Consider the following 22722-nt stretch of genomic DNA (forward strand, 5'->3'; position numbering starts at 1 on the left):
TTCCTGCATATTTTAATCTAGGATAAGGCAGCAAAAACTAACAGACAATTAAGGAGATTAGAACAAAGGATTCACAAGGTGGCATTATAGAACCAGAGCATCTATTTTGGGAACACAGCTCAGAAAAACCCTTCTGAGCACTGCGACAACTTGTATAAATCAAAAAGTGCTTCCTCACCTTTCCAAAAGATCCCTGTCCTAGTACTTTAAGGAGTTCAAACTGTGAAGGATCTGCTTTTTCATGGCCTTCTTTGACATGGTATGTTATTGCAATCTCTTTAATATTGCCTTCTTCCTGAAAAATAAAATAAAAATAAGTATCTATTTAAATGTCTGGAGTTTATGTCAGGAATATTTTTAAAGGTAGGTATTCAAAATTCACATTCACAGAAATACACATGTTAATAATATAAATACAGGTTTCAGTCATTTTAGTGTTGGGCTATTAGAAAGAACAAAAATGTAGAGATTCCAGAAAGAGTTTTATTTCCTCAAATTTAGGGAAATCATCAATTATGCATGATCATTATTATATTTCCAGATGCACACAGAATAAAGCACTACAAAATAGCAGAAGCCTATGGCTTACACATAATATCACATTGGTAGCTAAGCACTAGTGCAATGGAACTCTCCATCTTTACATACATATGCCCATGGGAAACCAGTTCCCTAATCCTCTGGAGGTGTTTGGGAAGGCTAGAGTTAGAAGGGGATTAGCCCTCTCCCAATTCTACTGACTAAAATAGTTCCATCAGAATAAATACCACATTATGAACACCTTTTTTTCAAAATTAAGGCAGCTAAAAGAGAATAATAATAATATGGCAGTATTTTTTAGCTACACAGCAGAAATTCTAAAGTTAGACCATTACTGTATAACATCTTTTTAAAGTGTCTTGTAGACTGTTTTCGTTACAAAATATGCAACTGCTACACTATCAGCACAAATGGATCTTCAAAATTACAGCCTTACTTGTTCATGCTAAATGTAGAGACAGCAAAAGCAGAACTACAAGTGATTTGGTTCTATTTTTGGTGCTGCGTACGAAGGATGATTTGTGGATCTCACTGCAAGAAATACACACAATTCCCACTATGAACGTTGCAGGAAAAGGAGAGATAGGAGTCTCTCCAACCTCTTCTTTCCTGTTTCTCTATTATGTATTCACTGGTTGGAGATGCATACCACACAGTGCAATACAGTCAGCCCTCCTTATACACGGACTTTTTATCCACAGATTCAAGCATCCACAGCTTGAAAATATTAAAAAAAAGTAAAATTCCTGATAGCAAACCTTGATTTTCCATTTTATATAAGGGACACCATTTTGCTCTGCCACTGTATTTAATGGGACTTGAGCAGCCATGGATTTTGTTATTCACAGGAGATCCCGGAACCAAACCCCAGCAGATAACAAGGTCCCACTGTATTTATTAAAATGCAAAATATATAATATGTAATTCATACAACTGCACACAATTTGTTATATTTGTATCCAATTCCTTCAAGGAGATTAGGTAAGGCAGAACACATAGCTTAATCTCACAAGTGTCCTGTGAGGTATGTCAAGATAAATACAGTAAGACTTTGGTATCTGTGGGAGAACCATTCTGGACCCCCTGCCCTGTGGATACCAAAATCTGTGGGACCTCAAGTCCTGTTGTTCCCGGTGGCAGCACATGCGTGGCTGCACCACCATTAAGGACAATGGGATTTCAGGTGAAGTTCCACTGTCCCTAATGGTGGCACTGCCACATGCATGTTACGCCACTGGGGATGACAAGTCTGCAGATAATGAGGCACCACTGTAACAGGCTTGCTCAAAGCCACCCATTTTTTAACAAATAAATAATCCCACCTTTCTCCCAATATAGAACCCAATATGGGTTCCATCAAGCTACCTGGCTGAATCAAATATCTGATATGTCAGTTACTACAAAATTACTGTGTAATATGCAAAGTTCTCCATGCATATAAAAGATGCCAAGAGTTTCAGAACTGTATTACAACATGACAAAATACCTGGGTTTTATATTTGTAAGTGATGCATAACATAATAACTGGATATTTATTGGTTTATCAAGCAACAAAAGTATTGCTTGATACTTTTGTTGCTTGATTAAGCAACAAAAATAGTTGTTGCAGCCCCTTTAGCTGAGCGAGTTCAACTCACGGTGTACAGAGAGATAAGGACCTTCTTATCCTGGAGTGCCTGGGAAACTCTTCCTTTGCTAGAAGGGGTGATTTTCTCCACCTTTGTCTGTGAAAGTGTCAGCACTTTTCAGAATAAGAGAAGGAGGCTATTTAAAGTTTAGGAAAAATCAGGGTACCAGTCTGGTCCTGAGGGAATTGATGTGGGCATAATCCAGTTCAGGAAACAAGTCTGTGGGGCAGCATCTAATCCATCATGAGGACCCCATTAGAAGGCAGCTCTAAAAAAGGGTCACCGAATAAATGTGAGCTAGATTTGCCTTTGCTTTAGCTTTTAATTGCTGTATCCCTTTTAAGATCTTTACATAATCAATAAATCATCATTTTATTGCACCTGCGACTATAGCATTTTGATAGGCCCTTGAGCCTGGTTGAATTGAAACCTGTCTGGACCAGGAGCCCAGAATTTTTACAGATACTGCAGACAAAATCTTTGTGATTTTGTACAGTATTTCACAACAGTGTAAACCAGGAAGTGCTGTCCTGTCAGCAGCTGACTTAATGCTACTTGTTAACATGATGACAGAAGAAAAATGAAATATTGCACAATTTCAAGGGATGCAATAACTATATATAGCCCTTTGATCAAAGGAAAACATGCTTCATTTGCCCTTTACCAAAACATTTTATTAAGTCAAGTATAAATCCTTAAAACTCAAGCACACAAGCAGAGCAATATAAGCAATCTGTAACAATGCTACAAAATAAAGAGCTAAGTGTCTTACTGTTACCTTTGGGACTGCAGTAGAACTGTGATTTTTCACATTATTCTAGACCTACCAGTGAAGATTCCCCCCCTTTAAAACCTGTCTAAGCAATGTTTCCCCTGTCTAAAACTTTAGAACAATTTTGTACATAATATTTTGCTTTACAAAATATCCAGTAATTCTGACAGAGTGCAACTATGCTTATGTTATTCAGTTTCAAGCCAATACACAGGAATATGAACATCGGCAATATTTTCAATCTGTAAAGCCATATGGCCAAACTGTTTTTCCCCCCTAAGAGCTTCTGCAACACAGAGAAAGTGAGTACTGCACTGTCAATATGCTACTCTCCCCACAAACCTTAATACAAACCATAGTTCTATGCCTGTTCAAGTACCTTGGTTACCTCCAGACAATTGCTTCTTTAATGTACCATGCAGCATTAACATTTGCAGTGAGCTAGCAAGCCTGCCAGAGTTACTTTTTCAACAGGAATGCAGGTTGGTCTTTAGAATGAATTTATAACATGTTTGACTACTTCTTTATGGAAGTTAAATTAATAATCCACATTTTCATATTATGTTATATAAGGAAATGTGGACTTCCTAAGGAATTTCTGAACAGCAGCTTGGTTTAGGGAGAGTTTCATGCTACAGTGAAGGAAACAATATGACAAAAAGAGCAATTTGAACTGTGTCACCATATTACTAGTTTTTATCCTGTGCTAGCAGGGATATATTTGCTGAATCAGCATGTCAGGCACCTGAAAAATCATCTTCTTTGAAGACTTACCTTTCCTAGTCAAGACAGTGATGTTAGACATTTGCATACCTCAGTGTAAAAGGATATAACTGACATTTATTTGCACTCCAGCATGTACACACAGGTATACAGCATTCCTCATTCACTTAATCAAATGAAAAAGCTCTCCTGAATACAGGGCTTTTGTTTATATATATGCTAAGGTGCTCTGCAAAAGGTTCAAACATGGAAACAAAGGTCACAGACAATCAACCAATCACTCATGTATAAAAGTAAATAAGCATGCATGTATGCATGCAAACACACACACACACACACACACACACACACACACAGCCGCCCTCCTTATACACGAACTTTTTATACACGGATTCAAGCATCCATGGTTTGAAAATGTTAAAAAAAAGTATAAATTTCAAATATCAAACCTTGATTTTCCATTTTTTATAAGGGACACCATTTTGCTATGTCATTATATTTAATGAGACTTGAGCATACATGGATTTTGTTAAACACGGGAGATCTTGGAACCAAACTCCAGCATATAACAAGGGTACACTGTATATATAGTGAGATTTGCTATCTGTAGTGAACTGGCAATGACAAGCCTGGGTTATCACAGCTCAGAGAAAACGCAAACAAAGAAAAGTGGCAGTGAAACAGGAAAATTTCACACTAGGCCTTCCTGACAAAGAAACTGAAAGAATACATCTTATGTTACAAAGCATAGTAGATCCAAAATATAAGTCTTGTATTATTTATTTATTTATTTATATTGTGCTTCCTCCCAAAATTGGGACTCAAAGCGGTGTACAATCTAAAAATCCAGTATTTTTATTAATTAAATTAATTAAAACTTAAAACTTACAAAAGTGACAATTAAAATGGAAGTAAACTATTACAATATTAAAACAGATCATTTGTTTAAAAATAAAATACAATTTAAAAAGATAAAAGCACCTAAAAACAAAACACTTAATCACTGGGAAAGATCTGGAGGCACTGTTTTACAATGCTTCCATTCCATTCCTTCATGGAGAGGGCAAGCCTAGTTGGAGGTGCTGCAGGGCTTTTGTTTGACTCCTTGGATGTTTGTCTGTAGAGCCCCCTCGGAGTTCCATTCTGTCCTTCATACTATTTTAGCATTTACAGAAAGACATGGGAAAAGGTTGTTTGGAGTTTTGAGATCCAGTGATACTTTCTTTTTTCCATGTAATTCCAAGGAAGCTGTTTAGGTTCTGAATCAATGACTGCTATTATGGTAGTAATGGACTGGACAAGAGAAAACAAATTGAACCTTCCTCCAGACAAGGCAGGAGATCTCCTGGTCTGCTATAAAGAAGATCAATGAATAGCAATTCAGCCTGTGTTGAATGGGGCTATACTTCTCCTAAAGATGGAGGTTCACAGTCTGGGTGTGCTCCTAGATTCCGTCCTGAGCTTTGATGTTCTGAGTTCTGCAATGGCCAGAAGTGCATTGGTAAAAATAAAACTAGGGCACCATTTGCACTCGTTCCGGCAAATGTATGATCTGGCCAAGGTGACAAAAGCTTTAGTTACAGATCATTTGGTTTACTGAAACATAATCCACATTAGTTTGCTTTGAAAAGTGTGGATAAACCTCAAAGTTGCCACTAGAGTAGGTCAACAGCTCTACTGGCTATTGTTTTGTTCTTGGGCACAATTCAAAGAGTTGTTTGTGACCTATAAGACCATATATGCCTCAAGTCCAGGCCATCTGCAGAGGAAATTTTCCCATTCAAGTCTGCCCAGGATTTGAAATCTGTCAGGGAGGCCCCTTGTCTTGGTCTTGTCACCCTCACAGGTTATGTGGGAAATTCCTTACTGGTGACTACTGTCCAAGCTCTAGAACTCCTTTCCAAAGACAGCTAGATTATAATCCCACTTGATATCCTATTATCAACAGATGACCTTTTTATTACATTAGGTTTTTGGAAATTGACTGTTTTATAAGAAAAGAGCTTTTAACAGTGTGATGTCTTTGCCATTTAAATGAATTTGTTTCGACTGATTTTTACTGTATAGAAGGTTAAATTACATTTTAACATTAACTTTCTGTTTTTACTTATATGTGTTTTTATACTTTATCTGGCATCTCCTTTCATTTCTGTAACCAGCTTTGAATGTCAAATCTGAGGGGAAATGGGATGCTGAAGGTAGTAGTAGCAATAGTAGTAAGTTATAACAGAACTTGGATAAATCCAATAAAATTAATTAGTAACATATTCAGAAAATAACAAGAACTACCTTAGGGAATTTATTTGTTACCTTTGGTATTTTAAAAGAATTAGAAAAGCTGATGGAGAGTATATTATCAAGGGCTGTTCACAGAATGTGCAAGTTAAATTGCTAGTGCACCTCTGAATTTTAGGCAGTAGATCGAAGAGTGCTAGAAGGCCTACTGTTTCCACATCATGCTTGTGGACTTTCCAGAATCATCCAGCCAACAAATGTGAGAAATAGGATATATGATGGTCAAAGGCTTTCCTTCTATTCCTAAATATACATAGCTTCCTTCTGCACAATGCATTAATCATGAATATGGATATAGTAACAATAAATAAAGATCCCCAATACCCTTTGTCAGTTATGTTCTGGCTGTTCTATTTCGAAATCTATCAAAGACATAAGCCAGGCATTTTAGAGGATACATTGCCTCCAAACAACCTGGGATCTTGTCTTAGAAGAAAGACAATCAATGCCTTTAAATCACTTCAGTCATGCCCATACTCTTTGTAGCTGAGAAATGGGTGCTGAATGAGAAATGGAGTGGGTACTCCAGCAAGGGATATCAAAGAAAATTCAAGTATAATACTACAAGCTATGGAGGCTCCTCCACAAATATCCCAACCACAGCAATGACATTTTGCAGGCATTTAACTTTCCATTAATAATAAGATAGTTTTGCTGCTTTTTATTCTATCATAACATGTCAAATGGACAAGTTGAAAATAGATGTAAATGGGTTTCCTGGCTCCTTTCCCACCCATACTGTTATATGTAAAAAATTCTTGGCACATCATACTTAACTCTGTCAAGAGTCTGCAAAATTTTAAGTTCTTTAATGAATGTCTGAGCAAGGACTTTGAAAGATTACCTGGATTATAAGAAATGGCCTTTTATGGAACATCTCAAATGATCTGGGACAATCCTAATGTTTAACAATAAGGTAACCCATCATATTTTTAGTTATGGAGTCATCCCAAATAAGTGTTTACACCAAAGTTTTAGCACTCCTAGGCGGGGTACAGACCGCCGCTTTGCAGCGGTCTGGCACCGCCGCCAGAAGGTCCGCGGGGGAGCCGGAGCCTTCAAACGGCCCGACTCCCGCGCGGACCGAAAAAAGAAGCTCCAAAATGGAGCTTCTTTTTGCGTCGCGTTTGCGACGTAGCGAGGCGCCAGGGGCGCGCTCGCTACGTCAGCAGCGGCGCGACGCGTCTGGACGCTGTGCGTCCGATGCGTAAAGATGGCGGCGCCCATGTAGAAGGGGCGCCGCCATCTTGTACGGACGGAGTCCGTACTAGACCATGGGGCGTCTAAAAGAGACGCCCCTTTTTTAAAATGGGACGTCCGGAGGACGTCCCAAATGTCCGTGTAGAAAGCCTCCTAGTTTTTTTTAAATTAAAATTCAAATATTAGCATTATCAACTTATTTGTAAAGCAGTAAAATACATCCTAGCAGACATAGGAATGTTTTACTTAACCATTTACCTGTAATATATTTTAAATAGTAGCTTGAAGGCTAAAGACAGCTTTCAGTAAAATACTATAGTACCAGCATAAGCAATAAACCTAACATGCACAATCTACAGCATGCTACAAAAGAGAAATGCCTCTTCTAACAGCATGGCTATTGTTACATAAACCTTGATTGCATCCCGATTATATTACTGTAATGTTCTTTAACTGTGGACTGCCTCTGTGGAAATGTCCATTTGCCAAGAATGTATCAGATAATGAAATCTGCCTGAGGCTATATTGCACCATTTCATCTGGGGCTCTACTTCACTAGCTGGGTGACAGGCCCTTCTTAATGGTGGCACCATTTTGTTGAAGTCTTTGTCAGTTCAGTCTATTACTTTAACCTAATAAGAAAAACACTCTTATTTCTACATGTTTCAGTCATAAGTTTTGCTCAATGTGACCTACTTTTATTGAGATTCCTATCAACTTTTTCACTTCTCCTTTGGAGTTTTGCTGACTGTCATTTTATTTGTCACAACTGGATACTGGGTATATATTATCTTTCTCAAAGGTTTATGATATTTGGATGACACCATGTTTTTAAGAAGATGACTCAGTTCTCATATAAACCTCTCCTGTGCACAATTTCCTTTTCCTCCATCCCCTTTTATTCAGGAAAAGATTTAGAATTTTCCCCCAAAATTCATTATGTAAGCAAGGTTTAGTTTGTTTTAGACAAGCTGGCCTTAAATATACTGATTAAGTGTCTTGAAAGCCTACACAAGACACAAAGTGCAAATAAGCATTGTTATCATTCATTATAAAATTCAGGTTGTATTTCTTAAAGCATTCACACTCTGGCCTTCCAAAGTAAGTATTCTAAAACGTTATTAATTGAATCAGATGTTGAAGATTTAAAACTAAAGTTTGGGAAACTTAAAAACATAAACTAAATATTATTAGATCAGTAATAGGTCAGTAATATTACATACTTACTTAATAAAATTTTTAATTACAAACTTGCTGAAGAGTTGAATAGCAATAGCAATAGCATCTTGATTTATGTACTGCTTCATACCACCTACTCTAAGTGGTTTACAACTGTAAGCTACCACCAACAAGCTGGGTACTTATTTTAACGACCTCAGAAGGATGCAAGCCTGAGTCGAGCTTGAGCCCTGGCTGGTATTGAACTTGCAACCTTATGGTTTGTGAGTGAGTGGCTCCAGTACAGGTACTTAACCACTGCACCACCAGGGCTCCTGAGAATGGTTAAAAGAGAAAAACTTGACTAAGTTCAAAGTGACCATGCAGCTCACATCCACACTGTCAAAATAATCCAGTTTAACACAACATTAATCGCCATGGCACAATGCTATAGAATCCTGGGAAATTCCCAGAATTTCATAGCACTGAGCCATGGCAGTTAAAGTGGTGTTAAATTGGATTATTTCAGCAGAATGGATGCAGTCCAAGTGACATAACCTCTAATCTCATACTGTTTCTCTAGGCGCAAGAGATGAAAACTGCACTGCAATGGGGAAGGGCCAATACAAGATATTTTGCTGACTCAGGCAAAAAACAATGTGACACCATGACATGTACAAAAGCCAAGCCCAGTGGGTTATAGTTCAACACTGAGGACAGAGCACAATCTACCACACCCAAAGGCAACAGACTAGCTTTGGCAGCACTGCCTTCCTCATATCTCACTAGTGCCACATTATATAACTCTGGGAACAGAGACAAATACGATCTTCATTTTTTTTCTAGGAAGCAATCAAGAAGGACTAGGACCTAAATTCAACTGTGATATATTCCAACACTTTAAAACATTTCTGTTACTAGGCTTGATTTTCATTTCTCCTTTACACAGAAATAAAGACAAAAATAAAAAATGTATATTTAATGAAGCTAGGTGGCAAGCACAAGCCAAAGGAGATTGGTAATAATGTCAATTTTATCACATAGTCCTGGCCCGCAAGCTAGCCCTCAGATGTAACAGATGCTTTTCTGTCACCAGTGTAGAAACTGGGGGCCAAGACAGCTCAGTAAAACTGCCTTCCGGGTAGCTTGGGAATGTGGAATACACATACCGCACACCCCCAAAACATCTGGAAGCCACTGCAAGATGCGGGAAGCGACTGCAAGATACTCTGGGGGCATCTGTTTCAGCCCTAAGATTTTGTCAGCCAGTATAATATTTGAGACAAGGCCAACTTCAGCATAGTCTGGATAAAAATCACCCAGCTACAGCTACGTACATAGCAGAGTATAAAAGGAAAACTCCCCAGCTATTGGTATTAGCAGTGCACTGATTACTTTTCACACTTAAAAGAAACAATAAACAACAATTGATTCTTCCAATGTTCCTGGAGGTTTTTATCTTCTATATATATATATATATATATATATATATATTCAATACTGCAAATACACATACATATATACATACATACACACCTTTCTGACTTATAATCAACTTCAAAGTCTGCTTCACAGCTCCAAACCTAGTCATACACACACAAACACACACCACAATAATCACACACTGCTGCTTCAGCCCTAGCTCTCAACTAACCAAACATTCCAATTGTCAACTCTCAACAGTCATCTGTCAATCAAAATATATTTCTGTTGTTTAGAGACATATTACACCAACAGATTTACTTGTTATCCTATAGAGCAGGGGCAGGCATCTGTACAGGGACTGGGTGCCATTGCCCACTCTGCACCTACCTAGAGGGCTGCACCAGAATGTTCTAAGTGATACGATGTTCCGGTTGCCATTTTGGCCAATTTACAGCCATTTGTTTCAATTTCTTGTGCTTGGCAGAGGTTGCGAGGCTTTGGAGAGAGTTAGGGGATGTCAACCACTGTGGCTTGGGCACATCTGGAGCAGTTTTCCAGCAATTTTTTTCTTTTTGGTCTGGGGGCTTTGATAGGGCTTCTGGGAAGCTGCATGGGCTGCACTTATGGTCCCAAGGGCCACGTGTGGCCCACAAACCACACTGCCCATTCTTGCTATATAGTATTATTGACAGTGGAAGAAGCAATGATGTAATAACATGTAGTATCTTAGAATGTATGAAGCACATCACATATTAATTTGCTGTAAATTTAAACCAACTCTAGCCAACATTATTTTTCTTCTCATCGAAATCAGGGTGGTGTATGAAATTGAGAAATAACTTGCTGAAAATCTCTACAGAACTCATGACAAGAGTGATATTCCTTTTTTTTAATTAATTCCAATTAGGATCATTCTGTTCTGTAGCTCAGCCCTTATCAGTTTTGTGGCAGTAACTCAATATTATCTGCACTAGAAAAATTACCAACAAATGTCTCAATAATTATTACTGATGATCACAAGGGAAAGGTGACATTACTAAATATGATGAATCGCTATGCTTATGGAGTTACGAATTACTACTAGAAACTTACTAAAACTTCCAGCAAGCATATTCCAATAAACATATGCTTTTTTTTTACAATTCACTGTCAATATTCTCTTTATGAATTTGGAATGTAAAACTGATGCTCATAGTACACTGGCATTGTTATATTTATTAAATAGAATGAACAGCAGTCTAAAATAAACTACCTGACCTCACAGAACTGGGGAATGCCATATAATACCTAAAGTACACGTGGTCCCAATATATTTAACTGATATGAAGGGATCAAGATCTGCATCTCCCCTCCTGACTAGGACTTTTTTTTGTTGACTTAACTATAGTGAAGTCAAGCAGGCAGGTCAAGTTGCAGGTAAGAAACTGTAGCAAACAGAGAGACAATATTATCCTTCTAATCATGTGGCTAAGCCAGAAATATTATTTAGGGACATGATTCTTGCTTAGGATGGCAAAGATCTGAATTCCATTTCCAGATAAGTCTGTTTATAAAAAGAGAGGGAGCCATATCTTTATTTAAAGTTATGATGATATTCATTAGCAAAAGAAACTTGCTCTCATTCTCCATGTATCTTGCTACTAGCTGACATCAGCTATAATGGATAAATGGAAACTTCACATTCAGAGCAGAGCTTGAAAAGTTTCCCCCCATAACTCCCAAAATTCTCAGCCAGTTCACTAAGCTTGTCAAAAATATCAGTCAAATCACTGTAGGAATAAGGATTCTGGACTGGATCAACATTTAGTCTGAATCAACAGAGGTTTACTATGTTGGTTTTATATATATATTGATGGGACTACAGAATTGTAAATGCAATAGTGGTAAAATCTGGGAGGATTTGAAATACAGTTGCCCCTTGGAACTTGTGAGGGATCCGTTCTGAGAGCCCCCATGAGTTCCGAAATGCATGCATATTCAATTAATAGGCATGTGGGGCACGCGGCACAGGTGTACCCCCACTGGGGTTAATGACGGTCTTGCCTCCGCAGATTTCCAAGTCTGTGGATTTCAAGTCTGCTGACTTGGAGGAGTGACTGTACGTACTTAAATTATTTTTATTAGAACTAGATGTTAAGAGATAATGCTGGTTTACTCATGAATACTTAATTTTACACTTTTGCTTTTAATGCAATGCTCTTTTCATCAGATAAGACCTCAAAAAAACAAAAACAAATGAAGATTATGTTTTAAGTTCAAATATGCTTACATACATATTTAGTCTACTGAAGTACAAGACTGATATCAAAATGATTAGAGCAAAGCAATTATAATGTAGTCAAACACTTTAAATCCCAATGACCTAAAATGGGAATACTATGTTCTAATGAGGTTAAAGAACCTAACTTTTAGTTACACTGAACCTATTCTTCTATTAACATCAAATAAAAGGGAAAAATTCTAACAGAATCTTATACATTTCTAGCCTGAACAAAATACAAACAGGTTTGAGGGCCTTTGCATCCCACTTAATGCACTTAAGACTGTAGCTCTTGTCATTTATATGACTGGACCATGCCAACCCACACTCAATAATGCAGTGCAGAAAATTACTCTTATACTGCATCAGGCTGGTGACATTTTTGTCAATGCTCTGCAATTAAAAATGAGGAACCTCAAGGCAACTGTTGTAAATTCAAAGGGAATTTGATTGAGTCCAGTCATGTCACAGAACTGCTCCGATTTATATTTTCAATTAACATAACTGCCTCATATTAGTGAAAAATGAACATAATCAATAAACTGATTACTTTCTACTAAGATTTTGTGCAGAAATAATATTCACTTTGGTAATTTATATGGAAAGTTCTTACATTTAAAATTACATAAATTAATTCCAGTTCTCAAGGCCCCAAACTGCCCAAACAATGTGTGAACTCTTAGGTTTTACTCACTGTTTGTGGGTTTATCTCTTCTTCTCCCATAGGTTCATCCATGATTTGCTGGCCATTCTGAAAAAAATATATTTTAAAAATGAGTGTTTAAATAAAACTTTTATACATGAGGGACTTAATGTATGAACTAAGCCCTGACATGACAGCTGTAATATGTGATGCCACTTCACTGGGGGGAGGGGGGGGGGAATAGATTTTTAAAAAATGTCAAAAATTATATTACTGTGTAGTGAAGACAAGGAACAGAGTTGTAGGACTTCAGTGTTTAATCACTTAATAGAGAAACTTGTATTTTTTAAAATTTGTACTTTTGAAAATTTGTTGTTAGTCACCGTGAGTCACTGTATCAGGAGAAAGGCAGGATAAAAATAAATAAAATAATAAAAAATAGTACTTTAAAAACTGATCAAAACAGCAAATCTCAATTATTTCACACTGAAAGCACAAATGTTGAAAGAAAACTCATATCCTGCAGAACATATGAAAATAATTTATTTCATAAATAAATTATTTCTGAAAATTACAACCATTCCTGAATTACTAGCGATATCAAAGCAAATAGCATGAGATGGCAGAAGGCACAGAAGGATTAAAGATGTCTAACGTCATTGTATTATAACCATGCATAAAGTGGGACTACAAGGTTGTGACCTAGCAGGAAACTATAAGGAAGAACGAAGACGTATGGCTCTGATTAAAGCTAACACAACTGCCATCTTAACTGGAGCACAAGATTTGTTTGCTTGAAGGCTTTCTTCAAAGCATACTGCCCTCCCTGAGACTAAATAAGTGTAAAGATATGTGTACTTCTGAGTTATATGGGATTAAACACTCCTCTGAGTAAGCAGAACTGAAGGATCATGACCATCCCAAAGGGGAAAAGAAAGACTGCACAAAGGCCAGAATCTTGTTATTGGCTACACTTTTTAAGGCTCTGATCAGCGTATTTCTCCAACACTTTTCTCGCTTCAAAGCAATTGTGCCTGCAATCTTTTCCTCCTGCTGTTATGCCAGAATAAGAGCATGAACAAGATTCCAGGTTTAATGCTGATACTAAGAAACCTTAGTTCAGTATTTAAGATGGAATGATGTTGGCATCAAACCTTAGTGTCATTCCTTCTTACTTCACTCCCTGTCTATTTCTCAGTATTCATAACATAGCGATCCAGTATCCAGTGTCAACGATTGCAAAACAAATGTAAACATCTCATGAAAAATTGGGAAATTTATATTTAAACTTTCCCTTCACTTGCTCTGGGATACTTCCTCATTTCCATGAGTCCAAAACAAATACAATACTGAAAATGGAAATTCTGCTTCCCCTAACACAGTTCCATTCTATATAAAATATTTAAACAGGTATGAAACACACATGGAACAGGCAATGACTTACCATATTACTTATGCAAGCTATTAACACACTGGGAACACTATATACTGTATATGCTCATATATAAGTCTAGAAATTTTAGTCAAAAGTTGACCCCCAAAACCTGAGTCGACTTATCCATGGGTCAAAGTAAGAACTGTACCTTAACCTTTATAAAAAATTTCCTTTGCCCCATCCTTTACATCGGCTGGTACATGCCCTTAAATTTTACCCTTGACATGTCTATGGATCATATCAAAATCCATAATTTTGGCCCCCAAACCTGCACTCGACTTATACATGAGGTCGACTTATAGTCGAGTATATACGGTAAATTGTATGTAAGCCAGTGATCAACTTCTTTCTAATAATGTCTGTAGTTTACATTCCTCGTGATGGTCTATCGTTTTATTGATTGCAAAGTTCACCAAACAAGATCTTGTTTTCAATATTATTATGCCGCCCGGATTCCCCGTGATTGGGCGGGATACAAATAAATCTATATTATGCCAAAAAATCAAATGTAAAGTATATGATTACTAACAAAAGACAGACTGTGAAATGTGACTAACTGCATCCAGTCATCTCTCTAACATTCTGAGTATAATAAAATGACACATTAGCAAAGACTGTTCAGCCTTCTGGCCTGCATGCCACTACATATTAATCTAACACTAAAATAAAAACAATAAATATGTACAAGTGATATATTACTAACAACTGAAACATTCATTACTGTATTAGGAGCTATAATAATATTGCAGTATTGTATGTAACAAATTTTACTGAAATTCTACAGCCTAAGTTCTGTTCTTCAGATAATTTAGAAGCAAAACTACTGAATCCATGGCCAATTCACATCCTGTTACATCTTCAGCGGCCTTCGCCACCATGAACCAAAACCTCTTACATTCTTTTGTTTACAAATTTATGATTACAGTACTTTTTAAATGATCAAGTCTATTTTATTATTTTTTACCTATGGTATCCTGTCCTCCAATAAGCTCAAGCTCACAATAACTTTGTAAAGAAGGCCAGGTAACTGGTCTAGTGTCACCCAGTGAGTTTCATCAGGGCTTGAACTTGGAAGTTCCAATGCTCTAACCACTACACCAGTGGTTTGCAAACTACAGGGCAGGATCTCCAGAGGGGTACGAGTATTGCTCAAGGGGTGTGTGTGCAAGACTTGGAGGCCCCGATCCCTCCTCATCCCAAACTTGTTACATGTAAAATTTACACATGTGTTCAGTTAAATATTGAATTTACCTAAAAAAAAAAACTGTTCTGATTTGAATGTTATTTCCTTACAAAAATGTTAAAATATGAATATACACGAATGTGCAAATGAAAATATGCATGCTAAATGGATTATGGGTGGACTGTACATCAAGGGGGGGGGGGGCAATGTCCACAGGTAGATGTAAAGGGAGGCCCCAAGGGTAAAAAGTTTTGAATATCACTGCACTATACCTTACTGGCTCTCACATTTTTAAATTAGGGCTTTGTTAAGTACCAGTAAAACATAACTTTCTACATGCTGTCCTTCAGTGTTATGCTTATCAGTTTTAGGATTCATTATACTGCATCCATTTCCAACCTTGAAAATATGTTGATCATTTGCCTCCTTTAATACTACATAAATCTACCCAACAGGGCTGTTGCAATCATATTATTGGCAGGGGATAAATAACATTAACTATAACTTCAGGTTGAGAAACATTAACTATTAATATCTGTCAACAGTTTAATCATCACTGTTACATCACATAACTGGTCAATTTTTTGTTCCTACAACATTTTAAGATAATTAGCAAATATTATTAATATTATTAAATATTTAACAAATTAAGAAATTTTAGTTAAACTATTTATCGTGGCTTGAGTGTTGGGCTACAACTTTGGAGACCAAGGTTCAATTCTCCTCTCAGCCATGAAACCTGAGTGAACTTGGCTAAGTCACACGCTCTCAGCCTCAGGGGAAGGTGATTGATTGCAAACCTCCTCTGAACAAATCCTGCCAGGATAGGTTTGCCTTAGGGTTGACATAATTTGGAATACACATTTTCCATATCTTTTCAGCTATTCATAAATTTGCACAGTAATTTTGCATTAGTACACCACAGTTTTCCTTTGTACAATCTATTTTCTGGAGCATGAACTTAATACAACAAACAGAAGTAAAGATTCCATTATATGACTATCTGCAGCCAAGAACAGCACTTGTGCTTTGATGTATCACTCAATCATATTAGATTGGTTACTCTAATTTAAGAAAAGATCCAAAGACTATGAATCTTCTAAATCATAAAGATCACTCAGAACAAATATTATTCTTGACTATCAAGAATCACTCATTATTATGAGGATCTCTAAGCAAACCTTATTTAAGCAAACCTTACTGGCCTGACAGGAAAAGTGGGTAATGACAAGTATTTTCCAGGTTATACTGTACTGTCAACAGTACTTTTTGAACAGTTAAAATGTAGTTGATGGGTCAATTTAAATCTAGCTGTTCCCACGTGGAGATGACTAAAAAGTGCTTCTGTATAGAAGCACTCCGTATTATATTTACAAGTCCTTCCATTGTGCATTCACCCAGAAGTACAAATCTTGTTTACAACAGGGCTGGCCACCCTCTATGATTTGTGCAGATGACACAGAGATCTTAGAAAAATGAAGCTGGAAGGCAAACATCAAACCACCCTGCTAATGCAGACTATATATTACAGAGTCCCTGACATGTGCCATCAAGCCTCTGGTTAAAACACTAACAAAGAAGAGGAGTACTTTACCTTTCAAGGCAGTCTGTTCCACTACTAACCACCTTTGTAGCATCAAGAAGTTCCAGCTAATGTTTTATCTAAATTCTTCCCTGCTTGTAATCTGAACTCACTGCTTCAGGTCCTACTGCCTGGAGCTACAGACAATAAATTTCTTTCATCATTTTTGTCACAGCCCTTCACATATTTTAAGATGGCTATTGTGTCAACTTCTCAAACCTCTTCTTCAAATCAAATCAACCCAATTCCTTCAACCTTTCCTTAGAGAAACTGGTCTCCAAGCCTCTCTACACCTTTGCCAGACACCCCAGGCATGTTCTACTTTGACCACACTTCACCACACTGGCTGCACCATTACTTCTACAGAAAAAAGTAATGGACACCAAGACTTCTGTTTTAATGCAGGCGAGAAGTGCATCATGCAGAGACGTGTTTAGGGTTTTTTAAAGTGACACTTGTGATGTGCAGCCTGAACAGAAGACAGTAATTTGTTTTACCACTATAACACTTCAGAGGCAAAACCAAAAATAGTTTCTTACAAAGTTTAGTAAATACAATGTCATGAATGGGAAACAGAATGGAATTTAATTGTTTTGATTTAAGTGATTTAAACATGTTTAGAAACTGGGCAGTTTTAACTCTGGCACTTTCACAACACTTTAAAGGAATTGAATTTACAAAGCATCTGATCTGAGGGCCTTCTCAGAAGTATGTTCTGCAAATAGCTCATCAAAGCAGATTATCTCAATTTAATCAAACCACAAGAACACTGCTTTTACGAGATAAAGAACAAGTCAGTGCGTGAAATCTGGAAAGGAAAATGTGGAGACAATGATCACCAGTTCCTATACTTGTGCCTTCCACTTGAGCGGAAGCAGGAAGTAAGGATTTCCCTTTTCTAAGAAGGGGGAAAACTAACTTTCATGTACAAACTTCCTCCTCCTTGGTTAGAATCTATGTGCAGAGGAAGTTGACCATCTGAACAAAATGGGGGGGGGGGGGAGAGCAGGAAAAAACCCACAAGATGTGAAAGTAATGAAACATCACCACACAGAACAAAGCTACAACCCTGCAGTTGTCACCAAACATTTGACAGCAGCCCTCTTCAAGCTCACTTAAACCGGATACTACTGTACTGGCTTCAGAAATACAGTACTGGCAGGGGTGGGGGAGATTCCAGGGATTTACACTCTTTGGTTGCTCCTTCAATAAAAATCAAACCCGTGGCAATATAAATCACTAGTGGGTGTACAAGGGAAGTCCCTTTGCTTTATCCCCACCCATCAGCCTTCACTTGACCTGGAGTCACTTTGCAACCCTCGGAGTATTCTCCCCCTCATTTCTTCTGGCCACTGTCAGACAAACGCACAAAACCAGATTATGAGATGGGATGTGTGGCAATGGGGAGAGGAAGTCTGCACAGCCAAGATCACACTTTGTACTCTGAACTAATCAAGCCAGATTTATCTATTCCTCTGTGTATGGCATATACACTAGGAGATGTTTGGTTTATGTCCATACCATCTACAAAAGTAATATCACATTTGAAGATGAAGAAGTCTATTTCTTTTATTTTTGAAGCACAAACTGAACCACATAAAATACTGCAGGTAACTTTTTTTTAAAAAAGAAGCTTTTAACTCAGTGCATAAAATGCAAATTAAATTGAGCAATTATATTCTAATTTATTCAGAAAAAATGAGTGGTGACTTGTTACTCAAGGACACAAGCCACTCTTTGTCACACATTTTGGGGGAGTGGGCACCCCAGGCGGGAATGCCTAGTGTATGAAGTTAAAAAGCTAATAAGGTCTAGAAACAGAGTGGAGTTGCAAAGCCACCTCTGAGGTTCTCTCCACCTGTCTGTGGGTGAAAACAAGAGGCTAAAACTAGGAGCATCACAGGGTTAAAGGGAGCACAGGAGAGATGTGTATCAGTTCATAGAACAACAGCTACTCTTGTGGCACCTGAAAAGACTTAACTAAATGTGTTGTAGCCTGAAGCTGTTGTTGAGTATGATGGACTTCACTGGAAGTAGAAAACATTATCCCTAAAAGCTGTCCAGTACAGAAAGAGTCCCAAACACACATTATAGACACACAGGGCACAGTGGGAAACCAGCGGGTGGGACTGTAAGCCCTGAAGGACAACGCGGAGTACCTCTCCATTGTGTACTCCACTGTTGTGGGAAGGGAGGAAGGAAGGAAAAGCGGAAAATTGGAGACAGACACCAGTCGGTGACAAAGCAAGCTATGGATGAGAATTATTCCAACAGAGGGGCGGGAAAGCAGGATGGTGAGGACTCCTTCAACACTCCTTTCAGAGCAATGCCCTGAAGATGTGGTGATTTGAGGAGGGAAGAATTTGGAAACCCACTGGGTGACCTTGGGCAAGCCACACTCTCAGCCTGAGAGGAACACAACGCACACAGCTTAAGGTGATCCAGAAGGCTGGATCACCTCATGGCCATTCCACTGGTTTTCATAAGCGATTCCTTGCTTAAAATTCCCTGTGTTGTACTCCGTATAACCATTTTCTCTATTTTGTGCCAGTTTTAATTTTGAAGCAATTCTTTACGGCCTTAAGGTCACCATGAGTCAGAAAAGACCTGAAGGCACAGAAGATGTGGAGATTTGCGAAGGGCAGGAAATTTTGAGGAGGTAGGGAGAAAGGAAGGCGATTTGAAGAGCAAAGAATCTAGAAACCTACTGGGAGACCTTGGGCAAGCCACACTCTCTCAGCCTCAGAGGAAGGCAATGGAAAACCTCCGCTGGAGAAACTTGCCAAGGAAACCCCATACAGGCTTACCTTTTGTGTTTGTGTATAAGCCTCCCAGTCACTTGTCTACTTATGGTGACCCCATAAAACATGGCGACCCCATTAAATTCATAGTGTTTTCTCCGGCAAGGAATGTTCAGAAGTGGTTTTGCCAGTTCCTTCCTCTGAGATATAGGAGCTAACATTCCTTGGCGGTCTCCCATCCAAGTACTAGACCTTTTTGTTTAAGTTCAGAGATCAGATAGGACCTGGTGCCTTTAGGATATTTAGGCAAATAGATTGCCCTTAGAGTCGCCATAAATTGGAAGTGACTTGAAGGCACATAACCACACAAGATGTGGCGTTCTGGAGAGGGAAGGAGATTTGGAAAGGGAAGAACCTGGAAACCCACCTTGGGCAAGCCACTCTCTCTCAGCCTCAGGGGAAAGCCATGGCAAGACCCCTATGTACAAATCTTGCCAAGCAAAAGCCCCATAAGTAGGTTCGCCTCAGGGTCGCCATAAGACAGAAATGACTTGCACACAACACACACCACAACACACAGAGCTTGAGGTGACCCAGAAGGCTTTGGATATCACTTCATGGCCATTACACTGGTTTTTCATAAGAGTTCCCTTGCTAAAATAAAATAAAATAACTTTATTATTATTATTATTTTACCCCGCCTCTCTGTCTAAAGACACCCGAGGCGGCTTACAATGAAAATAAACCCATACAAAAACCCAATATATCCCAGTTAAACAGATTGAGAAGCTTTCTCTCCCTACTCCCGACTTAGGGCGAGCTTAAGGCGAGCCTCTATCACGGGTTTCCTGGGCGAGGTTTTACCCAGAGGGGCTCTATTGTTATCCCTCTGAGGCTGAGAGAGTGTGACCCGCTCCCCCTTTTCCCCGCCTTACCTCGGCGTTTCCTGCGCTCTCCGCCGCGCTCTCCACAGCCATTTTCTGCCAAGGGTCCGCTAGCTGCGCTAAAGGCATCTTGGCTCTTTAACTCTCCTGCTGCTTCTTCTTCTTCTTCCTTTTCCTCCTCCTTTTCCTCTTCCTCTTCTTCTTCAAAGTGCCACTTCTTCGGCTCCGCAGGGTCGGGATCCTTCTTCCTCCTCCTCCTCCCCGCGAAGGGGAGGAGACGGCCGCAGCAAGGCGCTCCCCACGGAGGCTTAAAATGGGCGCCCGCCCAGTGCCTCTCTCTCTGATGAGACTCAGCCGCAGCCACTTACTCACTCCGCTTCCGCTCCTAACATGGCGGCGCCCGAACCCTACCTGCCTGTCAAGCAGAGATTGATGGCGTCATCCCCGGAGGCGGGGCTGGCCCCAGCCAATCAGAGGCAGGCTCAGGTAATAAAGACTGAGGGAAGAGGGACTGGGTTCAGTCTGGCTGCGGCAGGCGTGGGAGGAAGATCGTTTATGGGGATACTCCATAACCCACTTTGGCGGCGCTTTAATTCTTTGTTTGACTCTTTGCTATGGAATTCTGGGAGTTGGAGTTTGTTGTGGGCCCAGGGCCCACAACAAATTCCAACTCCCAGAATTCCATAGCCTTGAGCAATACAAAAAGTTAAAGCGCTCCCAAACCGGGTTATTTCCCCAGTGTGGATGCAGCCCTAATGTCCTCACCTCATGAAAAAAATATGAGGGGACATGAGCAAATAAAGCCTTTAATACACTCATAACGTTACAAAATAAAAGATAAAACACCGGTCCTAAACACACACCGCGATAATAATCTACTTTGAGACCCCTCCATCTGCCCTGGTTCAATGCTAGAGCATTCTGGGAGCTATAGTTTTATTAGACATTGAGCCTTCTCTCTCAGAGAGAACCCTGGTGCCACAATAAACTACAGCTCCCACAATTCCCTGGCACTGAGTGGTGACAAATGAGACATATATATATAGATCCAAAACACACTGCGGAAATAATCCACTTTGAGACCGATTTAACTGCCCTGGCTCAGTGCTAAGGAAGCCTGGGAACTGTAGTTCTGTGAGACATTTAAGCCTTAAGGTCTGGTGCCACAATAAACTACATTTCTCAGGATTCCCCAGCACTGAGTGAGACATAGGTCCAAAACACAATGCGGAAATAATTCTCTTTGAGACCGATTTAACTGCCCTGGCTCAGTGCTAGGGAACCCTGGGAATTGTAGTTTATTGTGGCAGCAGAGCTCTCTCTGGCAGAGAAGGCTCAATGTCTCACACAAAAAACTACACTTCCCAGAATTCCGTAGCATTCCTTAGCTGGGAATGTTGTGCCCTGTAAACTTTAAGGCTTGCATTTTTGATATATATGGTTTTAACTTTAAAATGGCTTAATTGGTTTTTTTAAAAAAAACTTTTATATTTCTTACATTTTAATGTGGTATTGTTTTTTTAAATTGTAGTGTTTTAAATCTGCTATTATTATTATTATTATTATTATTATTATTATTATTATTATTATATTTATTTATATTCCGCCTTTCTCCCAGGGCTGGGACTCAGGGCGGCTTATATCATTAAAAAGCCCCACCGCCTCTGGCTCCCACTCCCGCGTCATTTCCCGCCCTTCTTTCTAGGCCCTCTCCCATAATTATCCGCGTCACTTCACGCTCTCCTCCTCCTCCTCCCCCCCTTTGAGTCATGACGACAGAGCGGTTAAAAAACCGTTGAAATCATCGTCCTCTTCCTCATCCGCAGGAAGCGATTAAGTGGCTGAGACTCAAAGAGTCTTTGGCCTCTGCCCCAGTCTCTTCAGAGAAATAGTTCCCAAACCGTGCCCTTTAAGAGCTTGTGGACTTCAGCTCCCAGAATCCCACACTATTGGCCAACATGGCTGAGGCTTCTGGGAGTTGAAGTCCAAAATCTCATAAAGGCCACAGTATGGAGACCACTGGTTTTAAAGCCTCAGTAAAACAGGGCTTGGAAGCCCACTTTGGGCAAGAAGTCACACTCTCTCAGCCTCAAAGGAAGGCAGTGGCAAACCTCCCCTGAGCCAATCTTGCCTTGAAAACCCCATGATAGATTACTATTAGTAGTAGTAACACCCAAGCTCGACTCAGGCTTGCATCCTTCTGAGGTCGCTAAAATGAGTACCCAAACTGTTGGGGGCAAATTAGCTTCCTTG

General features: G+C 39.1%; 1 protein-coding gene across 2 annotated transcripts in view; it reads right to left on the reverse strand.

Moving 5' to 3' along the window:
• LOC149319444 (ribosomal protein S6 kinase alpha-3) overlaps positions 1-21059 on the reverse strand; it is a 55309-nt gene extending 34250 nt beyond the window's left edge. For both annotated transcript variants that reach the window (XM_089511730.1, XM_089511729.1), the window contains exons 1-3: positions 20521-21059; positions 12696-12752; positions 179-295 (exon numbers count right to left, since the gene is read on the reverse strand). In XM_089511730.1, the coding sequence (XP_089367856.1) occupies positions 179-295; positions 12696-12752; positions 20521-20598 (252 nt within the window). In that variant the 5' untranslated portion in view covers positions 20599-21059. The remainder of the gene's footprint in view (positions 1-178; positions 296-12695; positions 12753-20520) is intronic.
• Between the last annotated feature and the right edge of the window lie 1663 nt (positions 21060-22722).

This window comes from Sceloporus occidentalis, unplaced genomic scaffold (assembly GCF_023333645.1).
Source record: "Sceloporus occidentalis isolate IW3139 unplaced genomic scaffold, rSceOcc1.0.p SCAF_2, whole genome shotgun sequence".
In the NCBI taxonomy this organism is placed as follows: Eukaryota; Metazoa; Chordata; class Lepidosauria; order Squamata; family Phrynosomatidae; genus Sceloporus; species Sceloporus occidentalis.